General features: G+C 33.9%; 1 protein-coding gene and 1 long non-coding RNA gene across 3 annotated transcripts in view; one reads left to right on the forward strand and one right to left on the reverse strand.

The window, feature by feature from the left end:
* The window catches only part of LOC135841876 (uncharacterized), a 214,071-nt gene that overhangs the window by 192,763 nt on the left and 1,043 nt on the right, over window positions 1-20,265 (reverse strand). The window lies entirely within an intron of this gene.
* Window positions 16,174-19,800, forward strand: LOC135841875 (ejaculatory bulb-specific protein 3-like). Its single transcript, XM_065359079.1, has 2 exons — window positions 16,174-16,468; window positions 19,451-19,800. Exons 1-2 carry the CDS (start codon window positions 16,276-16,278, stop codon window positions 19,642-19,644), a joined length of 387 nt encoding a protein of 128 aa, XP_065215151.1. The 5' UTR covers window positions 16,174-16,275; the 3' UTR covers window positions 19,645-19,800.

Here is a 20,265-nt window from a genome sequence, read left to right on the forward strand (position 1 = left end):
ATAGGTTAGCCAAATAGGGAATTATTATTTCAAAATGTAATCTCTCAACAACGAAGTTGATTAAGAAGATACTTTTATGCTGCAATTTTTCGATTAACAGGTAAACAAAATTAATATATTATGTAATTATTATCTTAATAATTTGAAATTTATTGATTCATTATAGCTAATATGTACAGTCATCTCTGGTACATGTCGACCCCTCTATGCCCAGAGGCGAAGCGAGGAGTCGGATTATTATTACTACAAAACAGAACAAATTGATATAAGTTAAATAAAAAAATTTAAAAAAAAACAAATAAATAAGTAAAAATGAGCGAGTAAACAACACAAAAAACAGTACAATAGTATATATTTAAATCCCCCATCCCCTCCAGCTAGATAACCGCTTAACATAGAATGTAGAAAGAAGGAAAGAGAAACATTGAACACAACCGGTGACAAATGGCACTCAAGATAATGTAGCATCAAAAACATAGTAAGCACACAATATAAGAGATAATAATGTGAGCACTCCAGGTCACCTACCAGGCACTGACACTTTTGAGTGAATCGATCAGGGGGGGGTTCAAAAGTATCACCCTGCAGCCACAACCTGAGACACCTCCTAAACCTGCGCCTTTTAGGCCAGTCGGTATAGCACTTTTTGGAGGCAAACCCGAACAAAATTGCCACAAAAGATTTTTTGCTTTAAAAGGTCTAGGATGGTGTCCTAAACAACATATCCGGAGCCGCCTCCGATCCACCTGGTGCGTCCCCCCCTACAGTGGATTTTAGCCCCCCAAAACACGTTTTTCGCAATTTTCTCCCCCGCATTGCATTTTAGCGAAAAATATGTGGTTAGACAAAAGAATCTACGTCAAATTTCCGATCTAATGATGTATCAACTTTCCTTGTACGTTCAAGGGGGGTGGAACTACAGCCATTCAAAAAAGGGGGGTTTCCTGAAAAATACATAAAGGCTATAGGCGTCTAAGAGGGGTGAAATGGTCTCCGAAAGCGTTCGAGTTGATATTAGAATGGAAGGTGAGTACCATTGAGACACTTCCGCATGAAAAATTTCAGAACAACACCCCCTCCCCTTTTTGAGGAACCCCCCTTTTCTGAAATTTCAATAACACTTTTCTCAGCCCCATTTCAACCGATTTTAAAAATTTTTCAGTATGTTGTGGACATTCTTAGGAGGTACCCTCACAAAAATTTTCAGCCACCCCCCCCTCATATTTACCCCTCAAAATGGAGTAAAAATGTGTCGCAAGGGAGTTGGGGTAAAATGGGAATTTTGGGGGAAATAACTAAGTATCAATGAATAGGATGTCGTTTTCTTATGATTCGATACCGCTGAGCACGAATATGACGTCAGATTTTTTGCTACACTCATCTAGCCCTCTCCAGAGCGCTTGGCCCCCTCAAATTTGACTATTGTTATAAAGCATAAAATAAGTTTAAAACGCCATTTTGAGAGGTTAATATGAGGGGAGGTGGCTAAAAATTTTTGTGAGAGTACCTCTTAAGGATGTCCACAACATACTGAAAAATTTTTAAAATCGGTTGAAATGGGGCTGAGAAAAGTGTTATTGAAATTTCAGAAAAGGGGGATTCCTCAAAAAGGGGAGGGGGTGTTGATCTGAAATTTTTCATGCGGAAGTGTCTCAATGGTACTCACCTTCCATGCTAATATCAACTCGAACGCTTTCGGAGACCATTTCACCCCTCTTAGACGCCTATAGCCTTTATGTATTTTTCAGGAAACCCCCCTTTTTTGAATGGCTGTAGTTCCACCCCCCTTGAACGTACAAGGAAAGTTGATACATCATTAGATCGGAAATTTGACGTAGATTCTTGTATTCAACCTCATTTGTCGCTAAAATGCAACGCGGGGGGAGAAAATGGCAAAAAACGTGATTTGGGGGGCTAAAATCCACTGTAGGGGGGGGGACGCACCAGGTGGATCGGAGGCGGCTCCGGATATGTTGTTTAGGACACCATCCTAGACCTTTAAAGCAAAAAAATCTTTTGTGGCAATTTTGTTTGGGTTCAACCCCTTACCGACTGTACTATTTGGACATTCCGGATATGCATAGGTAAGCCAAAAAATAATCAATTAATTTCATAGATGCGTTCCTAATAATAATACCTAATGATAATAAAACGTGAATTTTGAATAATATTAGGTACCTACATACATACTTCACGTAAGGTAGGTATGCATTGCGTTCGACTATCTTATGGAAAATTTGGAAGGAGCAAATAAGCATCTAGACAATTAGGTAGGTAATTTCATCTCGATGGAAGGTCACACCAGAATTCTAAATTTATATCTACTTGTGCTACTATATGCAATTTGGAGAATTGCAATGTCAGTAATTAGGTACCATTTCCTCATCCCTAGACTGTAATGCACTAAAAATTTGTTTCGATTGTTGAAAAACAATACAAAGTAAACACCATACGTAAGCCTTCCCTCCCCGCAATTACTCATTTCTCCAACAGGAAGAGTCGCGTGATTCAAGAGACACCCCCCCCTTAAATGTGAAAAAATTCCCATAGCTTGAAGTGGACAACTCAATGTACGAGGTATAAACAAACCGCAACCTTAAATTTCACTTACATTAAATGTACCTAGGTATGTACTTGTACCTTGAAACATTAAGGTTAACCTTGCAAATTTACGACAATAATATAACCAGTGACCAGTGCTTAGCATATTTGTAAAAGTGGGCACTCAAATTCACGCTGTTAAGATTTTAGATTTTTTTAAAGATTACTCGAATCCACCTGCCACCATCATTCAAGTAAAAAACTTGAGCCCCGAGCCAATTTCCAAGCGTCGTATAAAACTGAAAAAAATTCTCATTCTTGCGATTCAATGTCACTTTATTGTAGGTATGTAATATTTCGGGAAGAAATTGTCTCATATCAAAGCCTACGTATTTAAATTTTATTACCCAAAACATAACGCGTTTGGAATTCCTCAAGTTAATAATTCGTTTCCCACAAAAAAGGTGGCAAAAAATACGAAAAGTACATAGGGTGTTTTTTCGCCAAATAAAATAAATATGTATAAGTGAGTCTTCTAGACAATAATATGGTCACACTGACCTCTCTAGTCATACGACTCCATCTATAATAGTAATAATTATTAATTTTCAATGGTTACAATATCATTAGAAATACGATGCTTATTCCAACACCCGGCCATTGAAATTCTCTAGTTCAATGTCCAATGAAGACTATAAGTTATCAAAGGGCACCGATGTCTCGTATATGTTTTTCCATGAGGGAAACCCATTCATTAAAACATCTTGTAAAGTACCTAGGTAAATTTCCATGCGAAAGCAAACCTCATATTCAACGACACGCTGCGGAAATATCCGCAAACTCCCTCCAATTCGCAAGTATCCAGCTACCTCTTTAATAAATGAAAAAAACAAACAAACACCGCGGTAATAAACTTAATTGGGAAACTCTTTTCTGCGTTAATTTTCAGGTATTATCGAGTCTCTAGATACCTCTGGGGTGTAAAATAGGTTTACGGCTGAGTTTCGAAATACCCAACATAACCGCGTACAGTAGACTAGGTAAATAGAACAAAATTACACAAATTATCCACTTTTCAGATCGAGATGTCGGTACATAAAATATATTTGAAATTTGAAAACAACATAAACACCTTACGAGAGTAGGTAGCTACTGCATAAATAGGTAAACTAGGTACTTGGAAAAACACACGTCGGTTGAAATAATTAAGAAAATTTCAATAATTTTAATGTTTTTGAATTTCAAATTGGAATTTTTCCCAAGGAAAATGAACATTGGTCGTTTCTGACTAATATTCGTTGAAGGTTGGGTAAACAATTAAACATGGTGTAGATATCATTTTTAGTCTAATAAAATTTACTTCTCATATAAGCCGCGACTGATTTATTCGTTCGCAAAAAAAAAAAGTACAAGTATTCACACATCGCTGCAAGTAACCAATAACATCGGCGGCGGCGGTCCCCTTCATTCTCTCGTAATAAAACAAACAAATACCTATACCTTTCGATAAACTCTGGAGAAACATCACAATAAAGCTGGGCTAGTTCACCTTGTTAAATTTTCAAGCACGCGACAAGCTAATTTACGAACCGTACATCCCTTCGTACAAAAAAGATCAATGAACTTGAAATCTACTCGGCTGATTTTTTTCTCGTAAGTATAATAATTCAACTGTGCGGGTTCTTTGACGTGGATTTGTTACTCAATTCGTCGTATCAGGTTTGATTTTGACATCACAATGATCTAAATGGTATGACGAATCGTATTCGTACGTAGATAAGTATATCACTGGTAATTCTAGAAAATCGTGTCCCAAACTGTGTATATAAAATTGACGTTTCTAAACTAATCGTGTTCTTTTTTTTCCTCAAAAAAAAAGTACCTACGTGTACTCGAATTAACCGTTTGAATAGGTAATTAAACGTGTTTCAGAGTGGAAAATTTTCATAGACGGAGCAGAATAACCGATAAACCGGAATACACCGGTGGCTAGGTAGATCATACGTATTCGTATGTCAAGGTTGATCGATCTTCGAACTTTTAAAATCATCTGTTGTCGTTGCGGAGTCGATCATAGAGGGTATGCAAGGAGACGAGACTTGCAAGAACTGTATGGGTATAGGAAATGTTGAGAGAAAAGAGGTTAAGCTCAGGGTAAGCGCACCTGACCGTAAATGGGTAAGTAATGAGTATCTTACTCGGATGTACGAGTACGTAGATTTTCGATGAGACCGAGACACGACATCGACGATGGTGTTAATCATATCGAGATATATGTATAGAAAAAATACCTAATACTGAGATGTCCTTTTAATCGATCTTGTAGTTCTTCTATTGCTATCTTTCTATCGGATGACTTGCAAACTATCAAGGGAATGTTTGATAATTCAAGCGAATGTTATTGATGTCTGAATGTCTGATTGATAGACACCCAAACAACAAACATGCCTAAATCTGCACACGATATTCTGAAGACAACCCGAAAAGAGCAGAACTGGATAAGATTGGCGAATTGGTTCCTCCCGGGGAAGTTGGTTCTTGTGATCCAAAGGCTCTGGTCTAAAATTTTTGGATCGCTACATCGTCCCTAACCCCCCTCCAAAATTTTTTTTATTTTATTTTTGTCAGTTTTGAATCAAATTTGTTTGAAATCGGGATATTAGCCACGATCAAGGGCCATTCATATACATTTTTTGAAATTTAATCAAACGTATCTTCATTAGTGTGGATCACGAAAAAAAATCGAGGATTTTGACGCAATTCGGCACAGACTTTCATTTTCTGTTGAAAGTTAACGACAAAAATTTTTAGCTTCGAAGGTGTCTCTGACAATGGGGGGGGGGGGATTTCTATCCTAAAAAAAAGTATTTTCGAAAAAAATCGTTTTTCACCCCTGTCGCTACACAAGTTCTTTTGGGAAAAATGGCCCCATTCTCAAATCAAAGTAGGTACCTATTTGAGATTTTGCGTCGATCTATGCTGTTGCTGTCAAAATCCAAAGACGCACTAATTTTAGAGTTCTACTGAGCGGTTTGCATTGATTATGCTAAAATATTAAAAAATATCATTTGTGATCTGTCACAAAAAAAAACAGGTTAGTGTCCAAAAAATCGATATTTTTTTTTTGATGGATATTGGTAGTACTCAGGGTGCAAAATTTGTCTGCGGTGGTAAAAACGTTCGCGAACGATTCTTTTGACCCTAAATTTAAGGTTAAAAAAATAGAGCAACTACAAAAAAAAACGAAAAATTTTTTTTTCATTTTTTTAAAATGTATGCCCATGTGGAGTCAACATGCAAATTTTTGTGGATATCCGCTCACATTTGTAGGATTTAGGCCGTTTTTTTGAAATTTGAATGAGGCTTAAGCTGGAAAAATCAACTCTTTTCACCTTGAACAAGTTTTTTGAAAAAATTGGAAAACTCAATAAATAACTTTATTTTATGTTAATAATAATTCATTCTTAGTAGTTTTCGAGAAATTTTTGGTGCAAAATTTTAAAAAAACGAAAAAATCAGTTTAGGGAAATTTCGATTATCGGCCTTTGGCAACCCTGATTTTGAAAAAAATGTTAGGTTATGTTGGCACCCCTGGTGGTCAAAAATGGTCCAAGTTTCACGGACATACGAATCATAGATCCCCGAACACATAGATTCAAAACTTCAAATGCCCCTCCTGTAAAATTTACGTTTTGGACACTAACCTGGTTTTCTCGTGACAGATCACATTTCTGAAACTGGGAAGACATTTTGGAACGCAGTGGTGCCAACTTTCTGATTGTTTTTGTCAGTTTCAAAAAATCTAAGAAATGCCCAAAAACTTTGAAATTTTTCAATTTTTTGAAATTGGCAAAAGTGATCAAAAAGTTCTAACCCTCTCCCCCCCAGTTTCAAGAATCCCCATGTAGGGATGGGTCAAGAATATCCCTATGGTACCCTCTGCCTGTCCAAAAAGCAGGGCCGGACCCATAGAACATGTGGTCTACCAAGATATCCCATTTTAGCGCTCCTGATTTTGGGCTCCTCAATTAATCAGCCAAATTTTTTCTCACATTTTTTAAAGTGCAGGATACTGAGCATAAAAATTCATTCAGAAATTTTTCAAGTGGCCCAGTTTTTACCTCATCAGCCCTAATAGGTATGTTGCGGCCCACCGAGATTTTCTCGGTAACTCAGTGGGTGGGTCCAGGCCTGCCAAAAAGGCGACTAAAAGAGGACCAGGCAGGCACGGGGGCCTAGATAGCAGCCCTATCACCATGATATATCTGGCATGGCTGGTAACCAAGTCAGATGAAAATCAACGTTACTCAAAATACCCAAACAACAGGAAACAGAATGATGGAACTATAGGATCCCAGGTGGAAGTGAACCCCAGGTTAAATTACGTATAAACACATACAAACAAAAGAAAATACAAATTTGGAAACTGAAATGTAAGAGGATATGCAGCAATAGAAGCAGAAATAAATAAAATTCTAAGCAGCAGAAATATAGACTTTGCCGTGATGTCTGAAACAAAGAAGAAAGGAAGTGGAACAATCGAATCTGGAAATTACATTGTTATCTACAGTGGAGTTGACAAGAAACCCAGAGCTGCAGGCGTAGTGATGTTACACATACATAATAAACACCGCAAAAACATCAACTCATACAACAAATGGCAAGAACGAATTGTATCAGCAAGGATGAGATTGAAAGAAGACATTCTTACAATAATCGGAATATATGCACCAGAAGAGGGAAAAGAGGAACAAAGCAAAGAGTTCTACGATCAACTACAGAGGGCAGTACACAATATCATACCAAGGAGAAGTAGGTAGATGTTAGTGGTAAGATTGCAAAGTCTCTGAGAGCCACTGGAGTGATGAATAGGACCCTGAGATGCTGTAAGGTGCGAAAAGAAACAAGATTGAAGGTGTACAATAGGTACCCTTGCAATACCAATGAGCGAGGTGTGGGCACTGAAGAAATCTGATAAAAGAAGAATAACAGCAGTGGAGATGATGGCAGGGATGACTCTCAGAGACAGAGTCCCATCTGAGAAAATAACAGTAGATCTCAGAGTGAAGCCAGTCATGAAGAAAATAAAAAAGTATAGGAAAGATTGGAGAAATCATGTCGAAAGGATGGAAGAAACAAGATCTCCAAAACAGGTCCTCCAATATACACCAATGGGGAAAATATGCAGAGGGAATTAACAAGGGAGGAAACTCACTGATAGCTCAGGCTCATCCTCAACAAGTTCCACACCTACCTCTTATAAGGAAACGACGATGAGTTTCAAGAATCATACGTATCTTTCAATATTTTGGCGCAACTGATGTGAAATATTTATTTATTTATTTATTTATTTAATGAGCCATATACAGCAGCTTATTGGCTAGAGGCTCGTATTTACGAGTGAAAAGTTTAAAATTAGAAACAATTTTTAAGACACAAATTTTTCCAAAAATGGGTAATTTACTCATTTTTAGCCACTTGATGGAACCCTAAAACTGGTCTTGGAATTTGACAGCAACGAGAACGGACGCAGAATCTCAAATACTTTCATTTGAGACTGGGCCATTCTTCCCAAAGCAGGATGTGTATTAACAGGAGCGAAAAAACCACGATTTTATTGGAAGTGCCTCCTTTTTGAGAGCCAAAATCTTCCTTCAAAAGGTTCCTCCGGAGCTGAAACTTTGTGGGGTAACTTCTCAAAATGAAAGTCTCTGTTGAATTTGGTCAAAATCCGTCCATCCCCCCCCCCAATCCACTGTAATGTTCATGGAAAAATGTGTATTTTTCGGATTTTTTTGAATAAAATTGACAAGTGCAGCAACAAAACTAACAGTTTTTTTGGGGGTGGGGAAGGGTTGGTGCTCTTATAGCTGGTTTATCCTTAACTGCGTTGGCTATTTCTCCAAAAAAAAATTTAAAAATAATATTGAAATTGCCCTAATTCACGTAAGGTACGTTTTGATTTTTAACAGATTTATGATTTTGAATCATTCAGTTGAAGAAAAGTTTCGATTTTTGAATCTTGTTTCTTTAGTAAACCTTCGAACGAAATTTCGATTTTCAAAATGATTTCCAGGCATTTAAACTTTTTGTAATAAAATTGGGGGTACCAGCTTGAAAATGTTTGATTCCATTTTCAAGATCATTTTCTTTTTCAAAAAAGCTCACAAGGGAAGGTTTTGAACCCGCATTTTTTGATTTGAACGAAACCAAGCTAGAACGAAAAAGCAGGTCTAGGTAGGTATAGATTTTCTAAACAAAGTGAGACGATATAAATAATTCCCTAAATGCAACTCCCACACATCAACGATTACCTTGAAACGGTCGGAGAGAAACAAATTTACAGGCACCTACGTATAAGTTCATTTTTAGTCCTTCCAGAGTGATTTGAAATTTCTAGAGAAAATTGAAAAATCGCTGCATGTGTCTCCAGAATGGCCAAAAATTGAATCGAAGGAATTATTCATATTGGTTCACTAGAGTCGGAAAAATTTATACTTCATTTTAAAAAAAGGTTTAACAATCACCTTTAAAACAGCGGTTTTGAACTTTAAATATTCAAATTTTCAAAAAAACTTCAAAAATCCAAAAATGAATTTTAGCGCTTGAAATTTCGGTTAAAGGGGTTTTCAAACGTGCTTTTTCCATTTATTTATTGATTTTTTAGTTCAAATCGGAGAACGTGCGAGTTCAACAAAAGGTCCCCTAATCATGCATATCTTTGAAAAAATTGCTGGCCTGATACAAAAATACGAGTATTACTTAGTTTAAAAATGCAAGTATTCCGATTACGAATTACGATGTACCCACTCTTAAGAAGGAAGTATGACTCAAAATATGTACTTGATAAATGCAACGTGTCGAGTCAAACTCGAAAAACTCGTTGCTGTGTGAAAATGGTGCCGCGATGATTGACGTGAATTTTAAAATTTGATTCATACTTTCCGTGAACTATTACCGGTAATTGGCATCGTTATACCGAGTGTGTATTTTTTTTATGTATCTGTATAAATATTACCACTTCTTGTTGACGTAGATATGGCTGTTTTTATTCTTAATGACTTTGAAGAAGGTAACTAGCTCAAGATTAATAAATAGGTGTTCGAGAAAAATTGATTTAAATATTCCAAAAGAAAAATAGAATGGCATTATTCAAAACGATAAAAGCTGTAAGATGGTAAGAAATTCAAGAAATCATTTTATCTGGCGCCGAAATATGTACCTAATAAAAAAGAGAGCATCAACTTATTGAATTTTCGGCGAAACAGAATTAAAGAAAGGAAAAAAATTGAATAAGGGTCAAAGACAAACCAGAATATTCCATATTCATCCTTTCTCAAAAAAAAAAAATCGATATGAGAGCCGATGGGAGCCAAAATGAGCCCACAGCAAATGCTGTTTCGCCCTCTTCCCTTTACATAAAAAAATCACGTAGAAGTACCTATGTAGAAATGAAAATTTTTAAAAGCATTTTGGAAGTTCCGAATCATAATCCGTCATTTCATCTCAAACCTTGGAAAAAAGTTCAGGCTAAGTCCCCTTTGCTCTCCTCTGTCTGCCACATTCGTCAAGCTGTTGCAAAAAAAAATGTATTTCATTTGAATTATGAATCCCAAAAAAAGCACAGAAAATAGGAGGTTTACTACTCAGTGTTTATCATAGAGGGGAAAAATGTGAAGAAAAGTAAGTTTTTGAAAAAACTAGGGCATTCATAACTCAGAAACAGGTGACGGAAGGAGTGAAGGAGGAGGAGATAGAGATCACAAATTAGCCCTTTTCTATCCATAAAATTGATGACCAACCAATAATTGCAGAAATTTCTTACAATTGCACAAGACGTTTTCGAAAAATACCCTCATTTTAAAAAATGGAACAAGAAATAAGTACATATTAAATTACGCTGGAATTTCAGTTTAGCTAACGTGAAATAAGTAGAACACAAAACATTGTATTTCAGCTTCTCCCAGCGGAAAATTCTGAACAAGCCATGTACCACTGATTAGAATCTTCATTAGTCTTACTCGTATTATTAGAACGTATACGAGTTTTAATCCGAAGATAATAAACCATAATTCATCAGAAAAAATTGCTGGGAAATTGAATTGAGAAAAATACGCTGCAGTGAAGGACACGGACGAGCCTGTAATATTATACACCATTGAACTAATTTTACACGTGTTCATTCATTATCAACAGTAAGAAGAAGGCACGAAGGTTTAACGTCAATTTGTGTCAGGTGATTGAAAACAGGGTGAGAGAAAGAACTTACAAAAATTAGCATTAGGTCACCTAAGCGTTTTTATTGCATTTTTAAAATTCAGAGTTCAAATATGTATTGGGTTTAGGTACTGAAATTTTTTGAAATAGGTCTCGTATGTTCATAAAATTTTAGAGCTAGAAATCGTTCAAAAAATAAGACACCTAATCTCGAAGTAATTTACCGCTAATTAGGTAGGTCTAGGTATTGTTTAAATGAAATGTAGAAGTCCACGATTCTAATGCATCGAGATACAGACAGAGGGAGAGAAGAAAAAATGCACCAAAAAATCCTAAACACTCAACAGTTAACACGTACGAATTACGAAACTGCAAATCCGTAAATTAATTACATATTATTGTATAATATACGAATTAGTCGTTTAGTTACGGTTTAATATCAAAATTCACTAGAATAGGTAGGTCTAGGTACCTACGTTAAAAGGTACATAATGTAGTTATCCATAGTGACCCACATTATTCACACAAATGGGAGTACACAGTTTTTTTTTTCTTCAAATCAATGTATTTATTTGCTGTTGCGGATCGGTAAACATTTTATTACGCTTATTGCTACAGATTTTTGGTAATTTATTAAAAATCGCCATTATGCATGTGCAAATCTAGTATTCGTAACTGTGCATAGATTTATTGCAATTCTCTTATGTCTGTATCTGCTTATTATTATCTAAGAGTGTAAGCGGTACCATTTGAAAGAATTACACATTGGTACTCGTACAAATGTGTATCAAAATTTGCAACGTTTTTGTCCCATTTTTTACACTTTTTTGTAACAAGTATGAAGTAGGTAGAGGTACCTGGGTATTTAGATAATTTGCATCAGATGTGTGTAAGTCCTAGCTGGGCAATTTAAGAAGATAATTTGTTGTTGATGTGCAGTGAATGGAGTAAAAATTGCTCACTTTAATGGCACCTAGCTAGGTATACCTAGTCGTATAATTGTTTCGTGTTAGAAATTTCGTACAATTTTGGTAATTTTTTCTTATTTTAGAATGTAGATTGCACCCTGTAGATAATGAAAAATACCGGATTTCAAATACCTCATCTGCCTGTAAAAACGAGGCCAGATAATTTTTCCAATAACTCCGTGGCAATGAGGCAAAGTTTACGTGTTTTATTTCGGATATCACTCGAGCTTCAGAATTGAATTTCAAGCATCTTAGATGAAAATGTTATATCAGTTTTTGGAGAATTTTTGGATATGGAGATTTTTGAAATTATTCTGAAAATTATAGGCTCTACACCAAAGTTAAACACTCTCCTCCTCCTTCCAATTCATTTGAACTAATTTCGAGTCAATTGGGAACGTACCTACGTAAAAAAGTTCAAAATTTTCTCCAGGCAGGGAACGACTCAAAATGTTTGTCTCTGATTTGAATGAAAATGCAACTTTTAGAGAGAGAGAGTAAAAAAAACAGGATCTAAAACCTTCCTAATTAAAATTTCAGCTAATTTTTGGAATTTTAGTGAATTTTTTGAAAATCTACAAATTACGACTTTCTGAAATTTATACTCATGGAATAAGTACGCCTCTTTTTTCGAAAAAATTACGAAAATCAGTTCTGAAGCTAATTTATCGACTTCATCTCCAAACCGAATTTCATAAATTTTCAGCCATTCTAAAATCTCGACCAGAAATATTCTAGATTTTTTCAGAATTTTTGGAATTTTCCAGAAGGTACAGAAATTAATTTTTTGAGCAATTGGAAATCAAGTTTGGGATTATTTTCAAAGTGATTGGTAAGTTTTATTCTCAACTCAGCAATTTCCAGACGTCCAACTAGTCCTCGAACCAGTCAGGTTTTACTCAAGATTTTTTTCCCAGAAATGTCATCTCGGATTCGCGATTGACCAGCTCTTTCTAATCGACTCACAATGAACAAAACTTACGACTGAATCAGATTTTCAGATACCAGAATATATTAAAAGGCATTCGAAGGATTTTTTAATTGCTGGAGAACAGAAAATTCTCGCCGGAGACCTCAGATTGGCTCGAATGTGGTCGTATAATGCTTTTAAAGGGGCGAAGATTGGCTTCAAAGTATAAACTGATTTCCTATCAAAATTTTATTCTATAAAAAATTGCTACGAATATCAATCGTTTTTTTTTGTAATTTTCAAAAATTCATCAAAAATCAAAAAATTAATTTCGTAGCTCAAATTCTTTAGTGAAATAAATTCCAGCTCGATCGGAATCGACGGATTCTAAAAGTTTTTTCTTGGAATTGTTTTTACTGCTGGGAAGATTAAAATCAAAATTCGAGAAATTAAATTATTTTTTAGAAATTTCAAAAAAATTGCAAGGTTTGATTGAACTTTAATCAACTATTGGCAGATTTGTGAAAAACCACCCAAAACCATTTCATGCGAGAAATATATTAGTAGATAGGTAGACTAGATAGGTACCTATACCTAACTTGAGAGAATTGGTTTCTTATTTGCTGCAGAAACCCATCCTCAAAAAGACAACTTGTGACGAACTAAGTAGGCAAAAAAGATGATCAATCAATATAAATAACTGATTTCCACGATGAAGGAATTTTAGCTTCAATTTTTCGATCATGAGAGGAATAAGGTAAGATTGAAAAAAAACTGACGTAAAAAGCGAAAATGGTTTTGCAAATTGATCTAAAAAAAAGTACATAGCTCAAAAAAAACTGACGCGAGTTCAAAGTTTGAATTCCCCCCCCCCCCCCTCCATTAAAAAAATACTTAAGTATTTTTAAATCGATATTCTCGCTTCAATCATACTGAATAAGTCGAAATCCGATTTCATATTTTTCATGTAAAATTTTTTTGAATTTCCGAATTGAGATAATTTTGATGTAATGGAAACTTTTTCGAGTGATTTTGAGAAAAAACGAATTTTTCCTACAATTTTGATGAAGATGAGTTTTTTTTTGCAATTTTGGCAAACCACCTTCAACAAAATTTTCAGCAGATTTTTCAGTTTTGCTAAAAATTGAGAACGCTTGAATGAACCTATTATGACCAAAAAAAAACTGATCTTTTTGGGATTCTGACAAAAATGGACTTTTCTTACATTGTGATTATTACATAAAATAGGATTTTTTCGCAATTCTGGCAACAAAGGTAAGATATTTTGGTAATTTTGATTAAAAACTGATTTCTTTGCAATTTTGCAAAAAAAGAAAGCAAAACATTGTGGAAATTTAGATGCCCAAAAATTGTGTTTTTATGCAAATTTGGCAAAAAACAAGACTTTCTGGCCTGGTATTGATTTTAAAAAATCGTTTTTTGGCGATTTTGACAAGACATGTGGGCCTTATTCTACAGTTAATTCTGATTTAAAAAACTCATTTTTTCCAATTTTTGCCACAAAAACCTAATTTTTCTATAGCAAAAAAAAAGTAAGATTCCGTAAAAATTTTGACTTAGAAAAAAAACGTTTACTTAAATTTGTGCAAAATCGAGGCTTTTGCAATTTATTAAAAAAAAAAAAAACAGTCATTTTGATCATTCTGACAACAAACAGATTTTCCTTGGCAATTTCGATTTTAAAAAATTATGATTTTTTTTTTTGCAATTCTCGACAAATAAACACGACTTCTTGAAAAGTTGGGCATAGAAAATGGCCTTATCTGTAATTTTGACAAAAACCTGAACTTTTGCTCACTTTTGTGCATTACTTGAGACAAAAACGGTTCGGAAAAATGGCATTTTGGGGGTTTTATATTCAGAAAAAGGGGAACCCAGACCTATGATAACCCAATTAAATCAAAATTTTCCAAATTTTCAACAAAATGTCTCCATATTTGGGACTTGTTCTTCTATTTTTTCATTTTAAAAAATCAGATTGTGATCATCAAGTTGTACAAAATTTCAAACAAACTGAAAACATTTTTCATCCAGAGCGCCTTCAAAATTTTGAACGTTTCATTTTTTCAAGCGATCCCAAAATCAAAAATCAAATTTACAAAAAAACATTAACTGATGAAGCGTTTCATCTTTATGACAAAAACGACGAGAACCAAAGACGTACCTAGACCTACATAAATAATAAATTAAATTTCATAGTAGTATTTTCCTCGAGTGCTCCAATTCCAAAATATTAGCAAGAAACCGCAAATTTCGAAAATATGCAGTTCATTCAGACTGCTCAAATGCTTGTAGGGTAACTATTTTTCCAAGTTGGGGCTCACCCGAGCTAAAATTTGAAAAAGTTGGTATCTACATTTTAAAATGTAAGAGAAGGAAAAGTATCAAACAATTTTTAATTTAAACATCGAAATACTAATTTTTTTCTTAAGTCATTTATAGCCAAAAATAACTAGGTAGGTACTTTAAAAAAATAATAATCTCCAGTTTTAGTTTGCTTTCTGATGGTGAACCCCTTCTTGGACTCACATACTCTCAAATTTGGAAAATACCTCTATAATTTTTAATATTCTTTTTTTCAGCCATTCTAAAATTTTTATTGCATTTTTTTCACAATTTCCAGCAATTATTAGGAATTTTTGGAAACTTAGCCATTAGCAATTTTCTTCCCATTTATTTATTTCTCTCAATTTTCAGGAGCATAATCAGCAAATTTACTTTTAATTCAAAAAAAAAATCAATTTCATAAGTTTATTCACTTTTCGATCATAAATAATTGACACAATATCTCATTACAAAACGAAAAATCATTGTTTTTAAATGGTCATCGCCTTTTATCAGATTAAAAAAAAATGAAATTCAAAACACTTGACGAGAAAAATAGAAAAAAACTTCAAAAATCAAATAAAAATCCAAAACAAAAAAATGCAAAAAAATACGAATGCAGGCAATTTTAATTTTTTCTAAAAAATTAAATAAAATATCGAGAAAAAAAATCCAAAATCCAAAGTATTATTTACCCACAAATCAGACACATCCAAAAATCAGCCAAAAAAAAAACCAAAGGCCACGTACAAATACACTTAAAAAACGCCAAAATAACCGAAAAAAATAATATAAAATTCTCCAACCCTACACACGACGATCGTCCAGCAACACACCTGTGATAAGAATAAGAAAGCAAAAAAACCACACATCGAACCGATAAGTAATCACAAAGACAGCTGGGAACACCTCTGAAAAACAAAACGAATCCGCGCAACGTTATCTTATAATTTTTGGAAATAATTAAATTATCAATTTCCACTCGGTTAGGTAGAAGAGGTAAGATGACACGCGGTGGAAATAATAATAAAAAGTTATTGCGGATAGGAAATAAAAAATTAACATAAAACCACTAATGACTCATTAGATAATAAATATCCTACCAACTGACGTCAATTAAAGGACACCCAGCCCCCTCCTTGGTGCGCAACGAACCCTACGCCGAAGTATATATAAACCGGGTAGAGCTAAAAGCCGGTATAGTATTCGATAACAATCGAATTGTTACAGTACTAGCGTTCAAGTCTCCCAGTTCAGTTTAAGTTTCGCGAATAATATAATATAGTGAACAAAATGAGTAAATTCGTTTTATTAGCTTTATGCTTGGTCGCTGTCGGCAGCGCTTTGGCTGACGATGAAAAATTCACCGATAAATACGATAACGTTGATATCGATGAAATCTTGAAGAACGATAGATTGTTCAACAGTTATTACAAATGTTTGATGGATCAGGGAAAATGCACCGCTGAAGGAGCTGATTTGAAAAGTAAGTTTTTGCCATATTTTCTACGTACGAACCTACTTTCAACTTCGTTATTAGGCTATAGGTCTGTATATAGTGAATACCTATCGAGTTTAGAATCATGTTTTCAAACTTTTTGGAATGGCTTATCTTGGATAAATTCAAAATTAATATAATTTTATTAGCTCAAAATCCACCATTTCAAAGCATACAATTTTTACAGTAAAATCATCTAAAATTCACCACGTTCTTTTAATTTTAGATCTAATGATCAATACTTAATTATATTATTTTTTAATCCAAAAAATGTTCTATGGACATTTTATTCCTCACTAGAAAGCCCTTTCGTTTTTTTTTTTTTTTTTTTTTTTTTTAATTCAAAATTACCAACACATTATTTTGATACTTATTTTATATTTTTTTCTTTTTTTTTTGTTCCGATTTCATAAAAACACCTCTTTGTGTAACATTTGCTTAATTTCGATTTCTCGTAACCCACAAATTAATTCCCAAGAATCCCAAGAACATCGTAAAGCTCAATCTTCATACCTCAAAATCCATCAACTGCAATTTTGAATTTCATTTACACTCAAAAACTCAATTTCAAACCACCTCGAACCCAAAAATTCAACAAAACAAGTACAAAATCTCAATTTCGAACACCTTCATTTTTCCCAAACGTAAATTTTCCACCTCCCTGTGGATAAAATTTCGACCATTGTTTCACTTTGATTGAATTAGCTACTCAATTACTCTAGAATACGAATAACATTTCTGACGATTAAATTACCAGCGGTAGTTGACCTTCAATGTACACACATTCGTCACAATATGCTGGACATTGTGCTATAAGCTTCGTACGTACGTCTCTTCACTTTTATTGACCCAGAAAAGGTCGTTGTTATGTTAGCGAAACCGTTAGTAAGATGCATTACAACGTCTCGACATCGAATTAAATTTCGTAACCGAGTTCACTTTACCATAAAGTGGCTATTCGAATAGAGAGGAAATACGCGATGTCGGCCTAATTGGCCTAATATAGGCCTTGGTATGATGAGAGAGATCTCAAAACGTGTCGCATAAAGAGGATGATCAACTCGAGCCTTTTAGATAAACTTACCTATAGGTATGAAAATATTACAAAAGATACCTATTTTGTTTTATTGGACTAATTTTACAGGATTGGGAGTAGCTTTACTGACTAAAGCTTTTGGCACGTTCAATATTTTACCTCCTGATCTTCAGCCAGTCGTTGATAATATTTATCAAACTATTAAACAGGAATATGAAACAGAAGCTGATCACTTTGTTAATCCTAAATTGAAAAAGAAATGATTCGGTGTTTGAGAACAACATTTTTTTTTATATTTTTGTATTTTTGCAGGTTATTAAAAAAATTACCAAATGGTGAATGTTTTTTTTTTGTTTTTAGATGAGAAGATATTTAAAAATTGTTGCGGTGGGATTTTTCATTTTTTTTTTTTTTTTTTTTTTTTTTTCATTCAAAATTGAACTCATTTATTGTGATAGGAATCAGCTAATCTGAAAATCATCCACTTAGTAAGAAGAGTATCAAAATTCATGAGGAATTATTCTGAAAAGAGCCTTTAAAACACATTAACGTTCACAAATTCTTGAAACGAATAAATTATTTTAATAATAAAAAAAAAGATTCAAGTTTTTTTTCATTTTATTACCAATTATTTTCATTTCTCGAATCTAAAATTACAAAGGAATTGAGACCAGATCTTTTCAGCTTGATTTTGATTATTTAAATTTAAAAAAAAAAAAAAAAAATACCTACAAATAAAACTCACTTCACCTTTATTTACCTTTTCTGTATCACGATTATAAGAACGACTCAATGTCAAACCAAAGACAAAACCCGAGTAATCGCACAAAATTCATTTTCAACAACGTCATACGCCATAAAAAATTACCTAATTCAACGAGTAAAATAACTCATGCTAACAATAAACCCGAGTAATTAAAACCATCCAAAATGTAAGACATTAAAATGATGAAAAAAAATTTCAAAGATTACAATCACATGTTCGTTGAACCATTCCAGATCGTCTAAAAAAAGCTGAAATAAAATTCACGAATTATTTCGCACCTTCGATCAAGTTACAGGCAAAAAAAGCTCGAAATGGGGAAATCGTCGACGAAATAAACACGAAAGTGATCATTTCATGTCAAAAAACTACAAAATGACCTCGATGTCCTTCAAATCACGAGTTCATTCGTAGCTACGATTTCATTTCGTACAAATATGCAAATGAGTTTTGAAATTTTGCAACTTAAGACCAATTTTTGCATTGTTGTTGATTTAAAAATGATAAAATTCGATGATTTAGCGACCAGTTTATGACAATGGAGTTACGTTGTCGAACAGCTTGGAGTAATTTTACTTTCGGAAACGTGTTTTTCGAGGAATTAATTTTCCTTCCGAGAAGTTTTTTTCACATAAATTTAATAAATATTCGCGTTGCTTGAAATACGTTCGATTAAATTGTTGTTCATAGCTCGAAATCCCAATCTTAGGTCTATTTATTACGGATTCGCAAATCATTAGCTTTTATTTCACTGATTTTGACTAAAAAAAATCGTTCATCGTTGCATTAGAAGTATCTTGAAGAACTGATCAGTCAAATCCCACTTTCTGAGGCTCTGAGCTAACAAAATTATCAACACAAACAACTCCATTCATCGTAGATATCAATTCTGATATTTCTGATTTGAAAATTGAAATCCAACGTTGAAAACTGACCCAATACACGACAGCTTTCCTCCTCCTTCAACTATAATTACGTCATTTTTCAACATACCTGAAACATAATAAAAAAAAAAAAAAAAAAAAAAAAAAAAAAAACGCATTTAATATACTTACTAAGTAATTTCGTACATAATTAAATTATGTAACCAAATTAGCCCTTGAATTAAAAATACCTACACCTAACCCTTGAATCATAATTTTTCTAATCGTATTCGTTGATTTAATTACAGAATATTTACCCGAAGCCATCAAAGCCGAATGTGCTCAGTGTACCGATAAACAAAAGGAAGGTGCCAAGAAAGTCGTCAGATACTTGACCGAAAACAAGAAAGACCAATGGAAGGCGTTGATGGACAAATGGGACCCAGACCACAAATACAGAGAAAAATACGAAGCCAGAATCCAAGATATCCTCAACTCGTAAGAGAATCTCTTTACTCAACACTTGAACAGACTGTGTTACTGGTCATATACCTACATCTCGACAAATGTTTTACCCTTTCTCAAATTTCTGTGTTATTTTGAACAATTTATTAGTATTTTAAGTGATTAATAAAAACCGTATTTATTTGCTATGGAATTTTTTTGTTTAGTTTTATTCGCTTCGGTTGAACGAAGAAAGTATTAATTTGAGAACATTTTTCGAAGAAGAAATGTGATTTTGAAAAAAAGGCAGGAGAATTGTGGAGAATGGAGGAGGGGTGAATAATACTTCTACATACTCGAGGAATATATTTTGGCACTTTTGATGGTGATCAGGGTTTCCTAAAACTAGCTAATTAATGCCCTTTGGCTAAAACATTACTTGAGTAAAATTTAGAACCAAAAAAAGCAATTTTGAGAACCACTAAAATTACAATCTCCGTCAACACTTGAAAATATGTACCTACTTATTTTCAACAAAAAAATACCAAAATGAAGCTACTAAATAGTCAACAAAACAATAAACTTTGTTCTAAAATTTACACTTTCAAAGAACAAATTATTCTGAAAAATAATCTTGATTCTTGAAATACAACGAAGAAAATATGAAAATAGCTGAACC

Source organism: Planococcus citri, chromosome 3, assembly GCF_950023065.1.
Source record: "Planococcus citri chromosome 3, ihPlaCitr1.1, whole genome shotgun sequence".
Taxonomy (NCBI): Eukaryota; Metazoa; Arthropoda; class Insecta; order Hemiptera; family Pseudococcidae; genus Planococcus; species Planococcus citri.

What these genes read in the sequence shown, in the direction of transcription:
- LOC135841875 (XM_065359079.1), top strand. Translation starts at nt 16,276, where the DNA reads ATGAGTAAATTCGTTTTATTAGCTTTATGCTTGGTCGCTGTCGGCAGC. An exon ending in TGAAGGAGCTGATTTGAAAA is followed by an intron (nt 16,469 to 19,450) that starts GTAAGTTTTTGC and finishes ATTTAATTACAG; the next exon opens with AATATTTACCCGAAGCCATC.